The 17374-nt window shown below is 40.0% G+C and overlaps 1 protein-coding gene across 4 annotated transcripts in view; it reads right to left on the bottom strand.

Moving 5' to 3' along the window:
* Nucleotides 1-17374, bottom strand: part of IFT81 (intraflagellar transport 81) — a 97258-nt gene that overhangs the window by 37581 nt on the left and 42303 nt on the right. For 3 of the 4 annotated variants that reach the window (XM_004053880.3, XM_004053881.5, XM_055359022.1), the window contains one exon: nt 3678-3827. In XM_004053880.3, coding sequence (XP_004053928.2) covers nt 3678-3827 — 150 coding nt within the window. Of the gene's footprint in view, nt 1-3677; nt 3828-15029; nt 16487-17374 lie in introns of those variants that run through there. The other variant, XM_055359021.2, reaches the window with a different exon arrangement.

Below are 17374 nucleotides of genomic sequence, written 5' to 3'. Positions count from 1 at the left end.
CTCCCGAGTGGCTGGGACTACAGGTGCCTGCCACCACGCCCGGCTAATTTTTTGCATTTTTAGTAAAGACAGGGTTTCACCGTGTTAGCCAAGATGGTCTCGATCTCCTGACCTCGTGATCCACCCGCCTCGGCCTCCCAAAGTGCTGGGATTACAGGCGTGAGCCACCATGCCTGGCCTAATTTGTAATTTAAAGCAAAGTGATCAAGTTAGAGAACCTCCTTAAGGGCTTTAAAGAAACTCTCATTTCCCCTGGCTAAAGTGCAGAGGGAGCTGAAAACCAGGCACAGGACTTAATTTTAAGACTGGCAAAACTCCAGAGAAAGTTGAATTCTTAGTCTAGGCAAATATTCTATGCCAAAGTCAGGGCCCTGACAGAGAAGAAAAAGGGTGCTGAGTCTGGGATGGGGGTATCTGGATAGACCCACTTGAGAACCTTGAATCCCCAGATTATCCTGTATCCTCTGGGCAGTGGCAAATGGCTCAGCTTGTTGGTCAAGGCCCTGGAAGATGCAAGACAGCAAGGACAAGGAGGTCTAGGAAAGAGGCATGTATTTGAACCTATGGGAATAGACACTAAGTATAATGATCTTTTCATTACATGGAAACCGGAAAATGTCCACTGCAGAAGACGCACTGAACAACCAAGTGGAAAGGATGATTCGGCCAGCAGATGTCAGCCAGCCTCTGACATTGGCCCACACAGTGCTTAAACAATGGACTCACAAACACAACGGCTTTGTTGGTAGAGATGGAAGTTATGTATGAGCCAAATAGCATGGGCTGTCTCTCATCAATGCTCATCTAGCTACTGCCAATATCAAACGTCTGACCTGCCAGCAACAGAGACCATTCCTGAGCTCTGGGTAAGGAATCATCCCTTGAGGAAACCAACCCCCTATTTTGTGGCAATTTAATAACATCGGACCCTTTCTGCCCTGAAAAAGGTGACATTTCATCCTTAATGGGACTGATCCATATTCTGGGTATAGGTTTGCCTTTCTTGCCCATTGTACTTCAGCCAGCACTACTATCCAAGGGCTAGGAGCATTCAGTCTACTGATGTGGAATCTCACATAATATCACCTCAAACCAAGGGACACACTTTACAGCAAAGGAAGTATGATAGCATTCGTATGACCATATAATTCAGTAATTTTACCACATACTACACTATCTGGAAAGCTGATGGCCTGACAGAATAGTGGAACAGTGTCTTAAACGTAAGGCCCCAGTTGGAACTGGATGGCCTATGAAAATGAGTTCTACCTTTAGGATGGGGTATACACCTTAAACTGATGCCCATGATATGGTGCTATGTTCCCAATAGAAAGCATAGGTCTCAGAACCATGAGATGAAAGTATAGGTGTCACCACGAACCATGATCCCCAATGATCCACTTTAGGGAATTATGCTTCCCTTCCAGACAACTGTAGGCTCTGTGGGTATAGATATTCTGGTTGCCAGAGATATTCTGATGGCATGCTTCCATCAGAAGGCACATTAAGAGGCCCTTGACACTTAATGTTCTGACTACCATCTGGTCACTTGAGCTTCTCATGTCAACAGATCAGCAGGCAAAGAAAGCAGGGTATCATAAGGCTATATAGATGCTGCTATATAACAGGGACAGAAAGAAATATATTTAGGACTCAGATGATCCATCAGGGCATATCTTGGTACTCCCATGCCCAGTTTTAACTGTAAATGGGGAAGCATAGCAGCCATGGCCTGGTAAGGGCATGATTACTAGAGTCTCACACTTCTCAAGGATGAGGAACTGGGTCATCCCACCAAGTAAGTCATCTAAACCAGAGGAGGTGCTAGCTGAGGTGAGGGAACTCTAGAATGGATAGTAAAGGAAGGAGATGTTGAATATCAGTTATGTCCTTGGAACCAAATGTAGCAATGAGAGTTTCCATTTGTCCCACTAATCTTTCTCCTATAAGTTTTCCTAGAAATTGCGACCAACTAGAATCCTATAGAAGCTACAGCTGGGTGGAGTAAATTTAATGTGACAAACAAGTAGATCCTACTAGTGCAAGGGGTGAACTGTAGTAGATGTTGCTGGTGCCCCACTCAGACCTCATTTGCAAACTGTTATGAATATTGACTGCTAAATAGCTCATAGTTACCCCTTTCTCCAGAGAGTGCCCTCAGCAAAATGGGAGGTGTCTCACCTAAGAGGTTACACTTGACCACAGCCAAATGACTGACTGCCATGGGGTATGAAAGGCCAGCCCCCTTGCATCAAGGTGGAATCAACTCCAGTGCAATTTGTTCCAAAGTTGATCATGGGATCAGAATGAAGCCAACTCCAGTTGAGACCATGTCCTTTTCTTGCTTGGCTTTTTTCTGCTGCCTCATCTGTTTCCCTCACTCCCCTCCTTCTGAAGGTACTCCCTCAATAAATCACTAGCACAAAGAATTCCCTTCTCGAGCTCTGCTTCTAGGGACCCAACTTAAGAAAAAAATATGAAGCAAAAACTGATGGAACTAAAAAAAGCAACAAAGCAATAATTATAGTTAGAGATTTTTAACACACTTCTCTCAGTAACTGATGGAACAGGCAGACAAAAAATGAACAGGGATATGGAAGATGTGAATATCATGGCTAACATACTGACTGAATTGACATACTTAGAATACTATTCCCAACAACTGCAGAATATACATTCTCTTCACTGCACATGAAACAATTACCAAAACAGACCATACGCTGGGCCATAATGCAAGACTACAAATTTCACAGGACTGAAATCAGAGTGTGCTCTCTGGTCACAATGGAAATAACCTGGAAATTCATAATAGAAAGGTAACTAGAAAAATCCCCCAAATATTTGATTTTAAGCCATGACCAAAAGGTCAAAGAAATCACAATAGAAATTAAAAGATATTTTGAAGTAAACAATAATGCAGTTACTACTATCAGTTTTAAAGGTAGTGCTGTTAGAATCCATGTTGATTCACAGTAAATTTTCAGTCTTAAGTTCCCTAAAAGCAAATAATATTCATCAGCATGAGACAGTTCATATTGCCAGTTAAAAGGAAACACAACTGGTTGAAATTCCACTTACTTCTACCAGATTATTGCTAGCTGGTAAACCAGCACCCAGATGAAAGTTTCCTCATTTGTGAAAGAAAAAAAAAAGCCAAATGAAGAAAACCCTGAGGAACTGGCATCCACAATGAGAACAACTTTGCTGTGGGACTACTTTGGGTTTAACTTTTTTCAGACAACCAAGGCACAAACACATAAGGAATAAGCCTGGAGGCAGACTTCCACACAGCACTTCCCTGGATATTTCTTTCCAAAGCTTCTTGGAAGTGGCTGCTTAGAATTTTCTGCCCAGCAGGCCATGATAAAAAAATATTTTACAGTCACTCTCTTGGTATGATAATTTTACTCATATTAACTAACTAACCAAAAGAAAAAACCTACTTGGAATTCAAGTTTTTCTATTAATAACCCCGAAGTCAGCACACACACAAAAGCCAGTGCTTACTGCTACATTAAAAATAAATGAATCATCTTATATGACATGTCTGTAATTAATCAGAGAAAAGTAATACTTTTATGATTTTTCCAGTAAAAACAATGACTTCAGTATAAAGCTGTAACCCATAAACCTCCTGGCATTTGTATTTATAGTAGCCCAAGATAATACTGTATTACCAGTTGTTGTTGAATATTTTCATGACGTTGCTTAAGAAGTTCTTCAGTCCTCTGCAAAAGACCAAATTCAGCTTTAAGTTCAGCTATTATCTGATGCTTCTTTTTGAAAACTGTACTCTTGCTTCGAAGTTTATTGACATATCGTTTGAACTGTAAAAAAAAACACAATATGTAATCTAATGAGTAGAAAAGTAGTAGCTAAATATCATACATCTGTATAAACTCAATATATTTACATTTTTTCTTCTCTACTTCCCAACATGTCACACGTATATAATAATTTCGTTTTATTAGAAAACTTTATATAATAATTATATATTATATAACAACTTAATAATTTAGTTTTATTAGAAAACTTCCCAACCCCCATCTTCCTGTCTTCATCCCTAACCAGGTTAAACTCCTGTTACTTATTTGCAGGGCCTATTCAGTTATGTGTAATGTTTGCCATCATTTTAAACTTCAGTTCAGTATTTGTTTTCCCCACTATTCCTTAAGCTTGATGAGGGCAGGACCTGCAAGTATCTTGCTCTAAGCAACTCTACGTTGTATCCTCTGTGTCTGGCACAGTGCCTAATACATAACAGATAATAAATAGTACTTACCAAATGAATTCCTTTATTTATTTATTAGGTTGAGACCAAATCTCACTCTGTCACCCAGAATGTTTAAATATTTTGTGTTTTTAATTTTTTGACCCATTATATGTACAAATATTATATATGTATATATTGTGTGTATATGTTTAATATATGTATACATATAAAATATGTGTGTGTGTGTATGTGTGTGTGTGTATATATATATATATATATATATATATATATATATATATATATATATATAAAATTTCGAGATAGGGTTTGCTCTGTTGCCCAGGCTGGAGTGCAGTGGTGTGATAACAGTTCATTGCAGCCTTAACCTCCTGGGATCAAGCAATTCTCCTGCCTCAGCCTCCAGAGTAGGAGGACCACAGGTGCAGAGCACCATGCCTGGCTAATTTTTGCATTTTTTGTAAAGATGGGGTTTCCCTATGTTGCCCAGGCTGGTTTTGAACTCCTCAGCTCAAGTGATTCACCCGCCTTGGCCTCCCAAAGTGCTGGGATTACAGGCATGAGTCACCGTGCCTGGCCTTAAATATTCTAAATCCTTATATAAAAGCTATTCATTTTAGACTTTACAAATAAGGATTAGGAAAACAGAAAGACAACCTTATAAAAATAAAAAGGTCTAGAAAAGAAGAAAAAGTAGGAGATTAATGACCACAATTCTGGTTGTGGTTTTACCATGGTATATCTCATGTACTGTACTATTTTGGTAGCAGTCCATTGGACTACTGGGACTAATATAGCCAACCGGAACCATCAACACTTGTAGCTACTATTTATCACTTAAGAAATGTACTGTGACTATATATTGCTATCAAGCATCTGAGACACTGGGATGGTACCCATCCCAAATGTTAAAAAGCTAAGAATATCGCAAGTTAGTGAAGACTCATAGCTATCTAATTTATCTATTTACCTACCCATCATATCAAAGTTATAACTAATAATGGAAAAAAGTTACAACTCTAATGGAAAGACCCCATTATTAAGTAATACCAACTAGAGTTTGGAAGAGCAAACAAAGTAGCATAATATTTAAAGGAATTCAAGGCTGGATGTGGTGGCTCACGCCTGTAATCCTAACACTTTGGGAAGCCAAGACAGTTGGATCACTTGAGGTTAGGAGTTCCAAACCAGCCTGGCCAACATGGTGAAACCCCATCTCTACTAAAAATACAAAAATTAGCCAGGCGTGGTTCTCCTGCCTCATCCTCCTGAGTAGCTGGGATTACAGGTGAGCGTGACCATGCCAGGCTGATTTTTGTATTTTTAGTAGAGATGGGGTTTCACCATGTTGGCCAGGATACAACGTAGAGTTGCTTAGAGCAAGATACTTGCAGGTCCTGCCCTCATCAAGCTTAAGGAACAGTGGGGAAAACAAATATTGAACTGAAGTTTAAGATGATGGCAAACATTACACAGAACTGAATAGACCCTGCAAATAAGTAACAGTTTAACCTGGGTAGGGATGAAGATAGGAAGGCAAGGGTTGGGAAGTAGGGGAGGTGGGATATGGCAAGCTTCTTGGAAGAAGGTATATTTAAGCCAAGACTGAAGAAGTAGGAATGTGTTAGAAGAAGGAAGAAGAGGCAAGGAGCAACATCCTAGGAGGAGAGAACAGCATGTGTAAAGGTCCTGAAGCACTGACTCGATGAAAGTATAGTCATGTGCTGTATAACAACACTTCAGTCAATGATGGACTGCATATAGGATGGCAGTCTCATAAGATTACAATATCATATATTTTTTTTTGAGATGGAGTCTCACTCTGTTGCCCAGGCTGGAGTGCAATGACATCATCTTGGCTCACTGCAACCTCCGCCTCCCAGGTTCAAGCGATTCTCCTGCCTCAGCTTCCTGAGTAGCTGGGATTACGGGCACCTGCCACCATGCCTGGCTAATTTTTGTATTTTTAGTAGAGATGGGGTTTCACTATGTTGGCCAGGCTGGTCTTGAACTCCTGGCCTCAAGTGATCCACCCACCTCGGCCTCCCAAAGTGCTGGGATTACAGGCGTGAGCCACCCACCGTACCTGGCCTACAATACCATACTTTTACTGTACCTTTTCTAAGTTTAGATATGTTTAGATACACAAATACCTACCACTCTGTTACAGTTGCCTACAGTATTTAGTATAGTAACATGCTGTACAAGTTTGTAGCCTAGGAGCAATAGGCTATGGCATACAGCCTAGTTGTGTAGTAGGCTATATCATCAAGGTTTGTGTAAGGTCTATGATGTTCACACAACAACAAAACTGCCTAAAAAAGTGCATTTCTCAAAATGTATCCTTGTCATTAAGCAATGTATGACTGTACAGTATTGCTCAATGTAAGAAGCAAATGCCAGAAGAAAATGCCAGAAATGTCTGATATTTCTGAAACAGAACATAATACTTAAAAAATCACTTCCTCTTATGTATTAAGAGTACTAATAATTTCCAGATTTTTCTACTATATAAAATAATTTTGGCTGGGCAAGTTGGCTCATGCCTATAATCCCAGCACTTTGGGAGGCCGAGGCAGGGGATTGCTTGAGTCCAGGAATTCAAGACCAGCCGGGGCAACATGGCGAGACTCCATCTCTACAAAAAAAATTAAAAAATTAGTAGGGTGTGGTGGCACGTGCCTGTGGTCCCAGCTACTTGAGAGGCTGAGGTGGGAGGAGCGCTCAAACACAGGCGGTCAAGGCTGCAGTAAGCTATGATCATGCCACTGTACTCCAGCCTGGGTGACAAAGCAAGACCTTGTCTCAAAAAATAAAATTATTTTCTCTGCTTTAATAATCTTTTTATTAAATACATTATAAAGAAAATGTCTATAGTAAGAACTTGGCCTACCATATTTAAACATATCACTCCAAAACAAAGGGAAGCTTCCATATTACCTAATGTGAGATAATTCTTTAAGAATCTCAGCCTTTTTAGCCCGAGCACAGTGGCTCACACCTGTAATCCCAGCACTTTGGGAGGCCCAGGCAGGCAGATCACAAGGTCAGGAGATTGAGACCATCCTGGCTAACATGGTGAAACCCCATCTCTACTAAAAATACAAAAAATTAGCCGGGCGTAGTGGCATGTGCCTGTAGTCCCAGCTACTCAGGAGGCTGAGGCAGGAGAATTGCTTGAACCCGGGAGGCGGAGGTTGCAGTGAGCCGAGATTGCGCCACTGCACTCCATCCTGGGCGACAGAGTGAGACTCCGTCTCAAAAAAAAAAAAGAATCTTAGCCTTTTTAATGTCCAGTGCTTCTTAAAACTAATTTTGGGGGATAGTTAATAAATAATTTTATAAATAATAAAAGTAATGAACATATTGTTGAAATTTTGGAAAACAGAAAAAAGGAAAAGTTCACTCAAAGCCACTATCTCAACACAAGCTCTATTACCATATTGGTATTTTTCTTTCTTTCTTTTTTTTTTTTTTTTTTTTTGAGATGGAGTCTTGCTCTTGTCTCTAAGGCTGGAGTGCAGCCGCACAATCTCCCCTCACTGCAACCTCCACCTCACAGGTTCAAGCGAATCTCCTGCCTCAGCCTCCCAAGTAGCTGGGATTACAGGTGCCTGCTACCATGCCAGGCTAATTTTTGTATTTTTAGTAGAGACAGGGTTTCACCATGTTGGCCAGGCTGGTCTTGAACTCCTGACGTCAGGTGATCTGCCCACCTTGGCCTCCCAAAGTGCTGGAATTACAGGCATGAGCAACTGTGCCCAGCCCACATTGATATTTTTCTTTCCAATTCTTTTTTTCTTTGAGACAGAGTCTCGCTCTGTCACCTAGGCTGGAGTACAGTGGCGCGATCTTGGCTCACTGCAGCCTCTGCCTCCACGGTTCTAGCAATTTTCCTGCCTCGGCCTACCGGGTAGCTGGGATTACAGGCACACGCCACCATGCCTGGCTAATTTTTGTATTTTTAGTAGAGATGGGGTTTCACCATGTTGGCTAGGCTGGTCTTGAACTCCTGACCTCAGGTGATCCGCCCACCTTGGCCTCCCAAAGTGCTAGGATTACAGGCATGAGCCACTGCACCCGGCTTTTCCTTCCAATTTTGAAAGCAAATTCTAAGGTTAATAATTCTAAATTATAAAGTAGTGAAATAGAAAGTACACCATCTCTAAAATTTAATTTTTTTCTAAAATACTTGATTCCTGAGTATACAAAAATTCCTTTAAAATACTAAGATTAAAAATTCTTCATGTTAAAATAAACTTCCAATTCCTAGTTTAGACATCTTTTAAAATTTGACTTAAACTTTGAAAGAGCTGGTCAGGTGCGGTGGCTCATACCTGTAATCCTAGCACTTTGGGAGGCTGAGGTGGGGGGACTGCGTGAGCTCAGGAGTTTGAGACCAGCCTGGCCAGTATGGTCAAACTCCATCCCTACTAAAAATACAAAAAATTAGCCGGGCCTGGTGGTGTGTGCCTGTAATCCCAGCTACTAGGGAGGCTGAGGCATGAGAATCGCTTGAACCTGGGAAGCAGAGGTTGCAGTGAGCCGAGATTGTGCCACTGCACTCCAGCCTGAGCGACAGAGCGAGATTCTGTCTCAAACAAAAGAAAACGAAACAAAAAAACAAACTTTGAAAGAACTGAGGAACACACTGTGTTTTAGAAGAAGAAAGTTTAAAATATTTTTCTATCCATGATTAGATTAGTTTTAATATTAAGGAATCCAGCCCTCACACCACAAATTTTCAATGACTGCGTTACAGAAACTTCTTTAAAAATTAAAAATTTAAGTCATACTAATGTACCTGAAGTCTAATAACTTGCAAATTTTCCTTTTAAAGAATAAATGTGTAAGCCTGACATAACCACAGATTCAGAATCCCTAGAGTAACTATACATGCTATTAAAAGTGTCCTGGGCAAAGTGCCCAAAATGAAATCAACCCTGTTCATCTGCTATCCTCTGTAATATAGAAGCCAATTTTCCCCTTCTCTATCTTGCTGTACTCCAGAACTATTTTTAAAAGCTGAAAGCTATAAATGTTTTTGATGAAAGAACAAACCTACAAATTACTGAGTGTGTTATATGCTGATTGGTTATTATTTGATATTCATTATATATAATACCTAATGGAAGAGTAGTCTGGCTCAGATCAATCACAGTTACATACGATTAAGCAATAGGTGGCCATCAAAGCATTCTAAGGGCTCTACTATTCCAGAATTAATTAGAAAAAAGAAAACACATTATCAATGTTTTTTCTTCCATTGGTGGTTTCTTTTAATTATCATTTGGATTTTAGGTTATTTTTGGATCTTCAATGTCATACAAAAAACAAAACTGATGAACACATTGAAGCTAAATCTTCAGACTTATAAAACACAAGTACTCATTCCATTAGCTGCCAGAGCAATGGCCTGATCATTTGTGAAGCCTCTGGTAAACTCTGCTGTACACTCAGATGAGAATAAGAGTAAAAATTGCCCTCCTTTTCCCTTCCATTCCTGGTTTACAGGGGTCAAAATGGTAGCTGGAGAGGTAGGCAGTAAATAGAGAGCTGCATGGAGGTGCCAGTAAGGTTGCATAGAGGCATGGCGCGGTACAGGGTCCGGAGGTCGAGGATACTGGGAAATGAGGGGGCTTGGGAAGTTGTATCAGAAGTGTGGACCAGGAGGCTGGTGACTGGGGACACAGGGTAGTAGGGGGAGTTAATGGAGGTACAGGTCAACAGGCTGAATGGCCAAGGATATGCAATGATGGGATTAGGGGCTGAGGAAACACACAGAGACATAGGCTAGCAGGCCTGGCAGCTGAGGACACAGAGGGGTGAGTGAGGAGTTGTGGAAACATAGACACAGAGGGTGAAAATGTGGTTGGTGGGATGGGGACACAGGATTGGTGTGTAAAGAAGGAGGCTGGAGTAGTTGACAGATTATTTAAATTGAGCAAACAAGCAAGTTTATTGATTGAGCAAATAAATAAATGCAATATAGAAAAAGGGAGCCAAATTTCTCAATGCTGGAGAAGATACTGGGCAACAGAGACAGACTCTATCTAAAAATAAATAAATAAATAAATAAAACAATGAGATACCATTTTCACACCTACCCAATTGGCAAAAATAAAAAATCTTTCAATACCAAGTGTTGGTGATGATGTGGAGGAAGTAGAGAGGGAGAGATATAATTTAGAGCAATGGTCTGGAAAACAACTTGGCTTGTCTACTGAAGCAGACACTGTACATATTCTATGGCTCACCAACTCCACTTTTACAAGTAGCAGGACTTTTCAAACTATCTGTTAAAGGACGAGTTTTTTAAAAAATTTCTAAACATATGTGCATCAGATACTTTTGTAAAATAACGAAAATACCGAGATCAAATGACTATAAGGGTTTCTAAATGTTTCCTCTCAATTTATATGGCTGCAGATTAGAAGAAACTAACAGTCTCTGGACTGAAACTAGTCTTCAGACCACACTTTGAGTAGCACTGCTCCAGAGCAGACCTTCCTAAATGGGGTATGCTCTGGTACATGCACGTGCCACAAATATTGTGAGTGTGCCAAAATATTAATCCACTCAGCCTTTGCAGTAGCTGGGCAAGATATTATAAAGAACTCTCAGCCAGTCACCTTTAGCTATAAAGGAAAAAAATAATTTTTAAAGGCATAGGAGGTAAGCAACAAATCCGTAGAACATTAAGGAAAAAGCTTCCCATAGTGTATCATAACAGGTAAACCAAATGAATTTGTCAGTAAAGTGAACTACAAAGCTTGCTACTGGGCAGGAAAGCCCATTATAGCAGCTATTACTAATCGTTTGTACCCATATACATTTGTAATCTAAATTAGTCTTCTATGAAAGAGCAGCTATCATTTTAGATGCTGAGATCAAATAAGATTAATACTTTACGGTTTATGCTAGCAGGTGCTGAGAGAGTACTCAGTTGTGTGAAACTCTAATCTTTATCTCTGCGTGCATTTGGGTTTTGTAATTTGTAATGGACTAATGCTTTATAGTGCTAGCTTCTGGCTTCAGGACAAATTTTAAAGACTCGGCTCCCTTGTGATCAAAATGGAAATTGACAGATGTTCTTTTTCCTTTTGTGTATTTAGTATGTTTTACAACCTTTAAGAGTAATGATCAGAATCTGGGCTAGCTTTTGTAATGGATAGGCAGTTTATTTCTCTAAGAATGTAACCATTTATAAATGCTTTTCGCTTATCAGGAACTCAAAAGAATTATTGGATTCCAGGCATCATTCTAGATATTTATGTGAAACAAGAATTACTGCTCCTGCTGCAAATTTTCTCCCTCAATATCTGGCATGAAAATGATTTTCAAAGTAATTAGCTGTGAAGACTTGACAAGACTATCATATAATAAGCACTTTACATTGTTTAAGAAACACAAAGCCATTTTTTTTTTTTTTTTTTTTTTTCTGAGACGGAGTCTTGCTCTTGTCTCCCAGGCTGGAATGCAATGGTGCAATCTCGGGTCACTGCAACCTCCGCCTCCCAGGTTCAAGCAATTCTCTGGCCTCAGCCTCCTAAGTAGCTGGGATTACAGGCACACCACCACACCCGGCTAATTTTTTTTTTTTTTTTTTTTTGAGACGGTGTCTTGCTCTGTTGCCCAGGCTGGAGTGCAGTGGTGTGATCTTGGCTCACTGCAAGCCCCGCCTCCCGGGTTCACGCCATTCTCCTGCCTCAGCCTCCTGAGTAGCTGGGACTATAGGCATCCGCCACCATGCCTGGCTAATTTTTTTGTATTTTTAGTAGAGAGGGGGTTTCACTGTGTTAGCCAGGATGGTCTCGATCTCCTGACCTCATGATCTACCCGCCTCAGCCTCCCAAAGTGCTGGGATTACAGGCGTGAGCCACCGTGCCCGGCCTAATTTTTCTATTTTTAGTGGAGACAGGGTTTCATCACGTTGGCCAGGCTGGTCTAGAACGCCTGACCTCAGGTGATCCTCCTGCCTCGGCCTCCCAAAGTGCTGGGATTACAGGCGTGAGCCACCGCGTCTGGGCAGAACCATTTTTTAAAATAAAAAAGCACTAGGAAACCTACAGAGAAATTAATACTACTTACCAAAGTTCAGTAAGTTAGAAAAAATAACTAGAATGAACACTTTTGTCTTCAAATCCTGCTAGTCCAACATCCATGCTATTTTCCATTTCTTAATTAAATCACATCTTTGTCAGTTATTTCATCAAACGATGTATAAGCATAGACAACTACAGGAACTGGCCCAAGGGAGTTAGGCATGAGATGAGATAGAACCAACTCTTTAGGAGTGGCATGAATATACACAAAGCCCACAGTCTTTCTGCTCATTTGTCAGTGTCTTGTGCTCTAGACAGAACTTCAGACTTGAAGAAAACCTGAAAAGGCCATCATGTCACGCTCCAATAAATTATTTGGATTCCCTGAAGTCTGGTCTCAGAGTTGCTCTTTGTTTTAAGGCAAGAGAAAATGTTCAAAGCAGCCTTTGTTATTTGCTAAAATGACAGTCTTTTAAAATCACGCATCATAACTAGTCCCACATAAATACACATACAAATACTATTCTAACCTTTTCTAACCTGTTAGTGGCACATTTTCAACTGTAAATTAGAAAATCTCACCAAGTCAAGCATAAGCAATGTAATTATCTACATATGGTAGTGGCTAGTTAACTGCTCAGTCTTTTAAGAGAGTCTGTAATAATCAATATGATATATGCGGGTAGAAATCTGTATTAAATGAAATTTGTGACACAGGAACATCCATCTGTGGAACACAGTTAATCACACCATCCAAGGTCTCTGTGCTTCTATTATAAATCAAATCACCACCACACAGCTGTTACTATCTCTAACGGGTGCTTCCACTGCTGTCCAAGCAGTTAATTCTCCAGAAAAAAAAAAAAAATCCATGAAAACTTTTAAAATTTGGGGTTAAAATTGTGGCATTACCTAGACTGTATGCATAATACACTACACTTCTATTACAGTGAACTGAGCCAAATTTATTTGATTCTGTTTTGTTCTTTCTCTCGGGAAATTTTAGGGGCCTCAGGTCCTGCTATGAACTCTAAAGAGTACAATGTGATTTGAAAGGTTCTAAAAATATCACAGGTTTGCCTGGGCTCACTTAGAAGGGTGGATGATTCAATTACAAGTGTCAAAATTTGATTCCTAATTTTTCAGGACCTGACAGCTGCAGCACATCTTGCCAGGATTCCCTTATCTTCATTGTACTTCTCTTTGAAGTATTTAAAGAAGATTTCATAATCTTTCCAATTTAGCTCTAAGATTTGTCAGTAGCTGTAGAATGAATTGGCTGGCCCTTTCTAAAGCTGCTTATAAATATTATTTGACCAAGCATATTTTAAAAGTAGCTATAACTACAAAACAGCTGAGCTTCTTGTGATGGTCAGGGGAGAAAACACAATGGACTATAATACACCCATACACCATAAACCAAGGATGACCTTTCATTGCATGAGTTCCAGTGGAACCTTAACTGGAGGTTCATTTATTGCTATAAAAAAAATTCAGATCCCAAAGGCATGCATTCATCTGAATGACCACTCTGGGAAGGGTACTAGTACTGCATATCAATGGGACTGATTTTTTGTTTGCGCTTTCAAATTTTGAAAGCAGAGAATCAGAGAGATCAAGGTGACTAAGATGGTAAAATCACTATCTACTGGCACTACTTACAAGAGGCACATGTTCTATTCTTCGTCCTTCCAGTAAATGAGAGAAAGTCTTCAAGCTGAGATTGCTGCCTATGAAACAGCAAAAATCATGCCAAAAGAGGTAGCTGAAGGCTACCAGATTAAATGGCAAATTTAAGTTTCTCACCAGGTATTTAAAAAATAATACAAGCACGAACCACAATGCCTGGCATAATCAGATTTTTTAAGATTAAAAAACCTGGCCAGGCACGGTGGCTCACGCCTGTAATCCCAGCACTTTGGGAGGCTGAGGCGGGCGGATCATGAGGTCAGGAGATTGAGACCATCCTGGCTAACATGGTGAAACCCCGTCTCTACTAAAAATACAAAAAAATTAGCCGGGCATGGTGGCGGGCACCTGTAGTCCCAGCTACTCGGGAGGCTGAGGCGGGAGAATGGCGTGAACCCGGGAGGCAGAGCTTGCAGTGAGCCAAGATCGCACCACTGCACTCCAGCCTGGGCAACAGAGCAAGACTACATCTCAAAAAATAAATAAATAAAATAAATAAAGATTAAAAAACCCAACCCAAAATACAGATCCAATGTTCTTCTACTTAGTGCACACATTACTTCAAAAATGTCCCTTATCTGGGCTGGGTGAGGTGGCTCAAGCCTGTGATCCCAGCACTTTGGGAAGCCGAGGCGGGCGGATCACTTGAGGTCAGGAATTCAAGCCCAGCCTGGCTAACATGGTGAAACTCCGTCTGTACTAAAAATACAAAAATTAGTTGGGCATGGTGGTGGGTACCTGCAATCCCAGCCACTTGGGAGGCTGAGGCATGAGAATCGCTTGAACCCGGGAGGCGGAGGTTGCAGTGGGCTGAGATCATGTCAGTGCACTCCAGCCTGAGTGACAGAGTGAGACTGTCAGGCTGCTCCATTACTGAAGAAAGCTCAAGTGGTAGACATTTTTCTCTGAAGTCAATCAAATATTTCATTCTAATCACCATTCATTGGTCCTAATTTGGCTTTCTCATAAACAAAAAAATAACACTAATCCATCTGTGTCAGGGGTCCCCAAGACCATCTCTAGATTCAGTGATTCACTGGGAGAACTCAAAGTATACAGTCATACTCTTAGCTATGATTTATTACACTGAATACCAAGCAAAATCGCAGAGGGAAAAGGCACATGGGGTGAAATTTGGAGGAAACCAGGTGCAAACTTCTAAAAGTTGTCTCCCACTGCAGTCACAGAGGGCATAATTAATTCCTCCAGTGATGAGTTATAACAACATGCATGAAATGATCAGGGAGGCTCATTAGAGACTTAGTTCTCAAGGTTTTTACTAGGAGCTGATCATCTAGGCACATTCTGCCTAGCCTGTACCAAAATTCCAGAAAGAAGAAAGAAAGAGAGAGAGAGAGGAAGGAAGGAAGGAAGGAAAAGAAAGAAAGAGAAAGAAAGAGGCAAGCAAGCAGGAGCTCGACATAAAGCACACTCTTCATATACTTTACGCAAGGTGAGCCATTCTTATCAGTGAATGGCAGGAATCCATCCAAGAACCAAGTTCCCCCAGATGCCAGCCAAGGGCCAACTTTGCAAGCAGACCTTTCTAGGGACAGCAGTCTCAGGCCTGCATGTTAATTTTTTTCTGAACACCATCTTTTCCATAATCCTTTAACTATTTATTATGTCTTTCTTCAGTCTTTTATTCCTCAGTTAATACATAATCAATTCCCACTGTGTCTTTCTCTAGTCTTTTGTTTCAGTTAATACATAATCAATTATTGATATGAAAGTTTCCAGACTTTTTGTCCATTTTAGTCACCCTCATGTGGGACTCTGGCATGATTGTCTCTTAAAACATGAAGTCAAAAATATAAAATAATACTCCAGGCATAATCAGACCATAAACAGGATACTTTTTAAAAAAATTAATGTAGTATAATCGTTTATGCATTTTTTTAAAGCTGCGTTAGTAACAGATGATGTGTTGAATTGGCAAACAAAACTTGAATTCTACCACATTATATTTATTATAATCCCATTAATGGCATTTTGTTTAAGCACAGTGCCCCTATCTACCAAGATGATTCTGAATTATAATTCCATCATGTGTTTCAGGTTGACTATTTCTTCCAGCTTTCTGTCATGTGCAAACTATTGATGACTCTACAGCCAGACTGCTAAATCCAACTCCTGGTTCTACTACTTACTAGCAATGGGGTGTCAGGCAAGTCAGCTTAAACCCTCTGCATGTCTCAGATCCTTTATCTGTAAAAACTGGGAATAGTAATTACAGCCAGGCGCAGGCTCACGCCTGTAATCCTAACACTTCAGGAGGCCGAAGTGGGAGGACTGCTTGAGGCCAGGAGTTTAAGACCAGCCTGGGAAACATAGTGAGACCACATCTCTACAAAACAAAACAAAAAAAGAAAATTAGCTGGGCATGGTGGCTCGTGCCTGTAGTCCGAGCTTCTCAGGAGGCTGAGGTAGGAGGATGACTTGAGCCTAGGAGTTTCAGGCTGCAGTGAGCCATGATCACACCACTGCACTCCAGCCTGGGTGACAGAGTGAGATCCTGTCTCTGGAAAAAAAAAAAAAGAAACCTAAATGAAAAAAAATTGTACTTACAGAGTTGTACAATGACAAAAATGAGAATAATGTATATAAGAAGCCTAGTATGATATATGGCACATTGTAATTGCCTAACTAAAAAAATTATTATTTATCTAAAGTATTGATAATAATAAACAAATCAGGATAAAGGGCAAATCTCCATGGCATTTTTTGTGTGTACATTTCCTCAGAGATGACAGCAATCAAAATATTTTGAGACTATCAATTCAACCAGATTTATATTAAGATATACTTAAAATTCAATATAAAAACCTTTGAGATATAAAAACAGTAAAATATTCATTACTATTTATTTTCAGTTATGTTAGCAGGGTGTAATCTCTAAACTAAATGTAGTCATTTAATAGAGTGTAGTTTCTATCATCTTTCAAATACTGGTATGAAGGGAAAGAAATCAAGATTGACTGGATGGGTAGGAAAATGTATCTTTTATCACTGAGAAGATCATTTCAACTGTTCAAGCAATTCCTACTTATGTCAGAACTCTGGCAGAATAAGAGAAAAATACATGCCTGTGCTTATTCCTGTGTACTGCCTTACTTTATGAAAATAAAATGTTAAAATGATAAAGTACAATGGGGGGGAAGTACTTCCAGAAACTTCATCTTTTACTAATAAGGAAAACCAATGAAATACCAATACAAAGGCCTAGTAAAGAAAAAATGTCTGTAGCATCTGCAATCAGAAGAGCTAAAACTCTTAGACAGTATGTAACATCTGGAATATTAACTTTAATGGCAGTAGGAAGCATCAAAATGTATACTTCACCACCAAACTAAAAACTGCTAATGGACCTCTAAAAAGAAAATGACTAAAGAATATAAATCACTGTATA

This window comes from Gorilla gorilla, chromosome 10 (assembly GCF_029281585.2).
Source record: "Gorilla gorilla gorilla isolate KB3781 chromosome 10, NHGRI_mGorGor1-v2.1_pri, whole genome shotgun sequence".
Classification (NCBI taxonomy): Eukaryota; Metazoa; Chordata; class Mammalia; order Primates; family Hominidae; genus Gorilla; species Gorilla gorilla.
The sequence above is the reverse complement of the archived record's forward strand: the minus strand, read 5'-3'. Positions and strand labels throughout refer to the sequence as shown.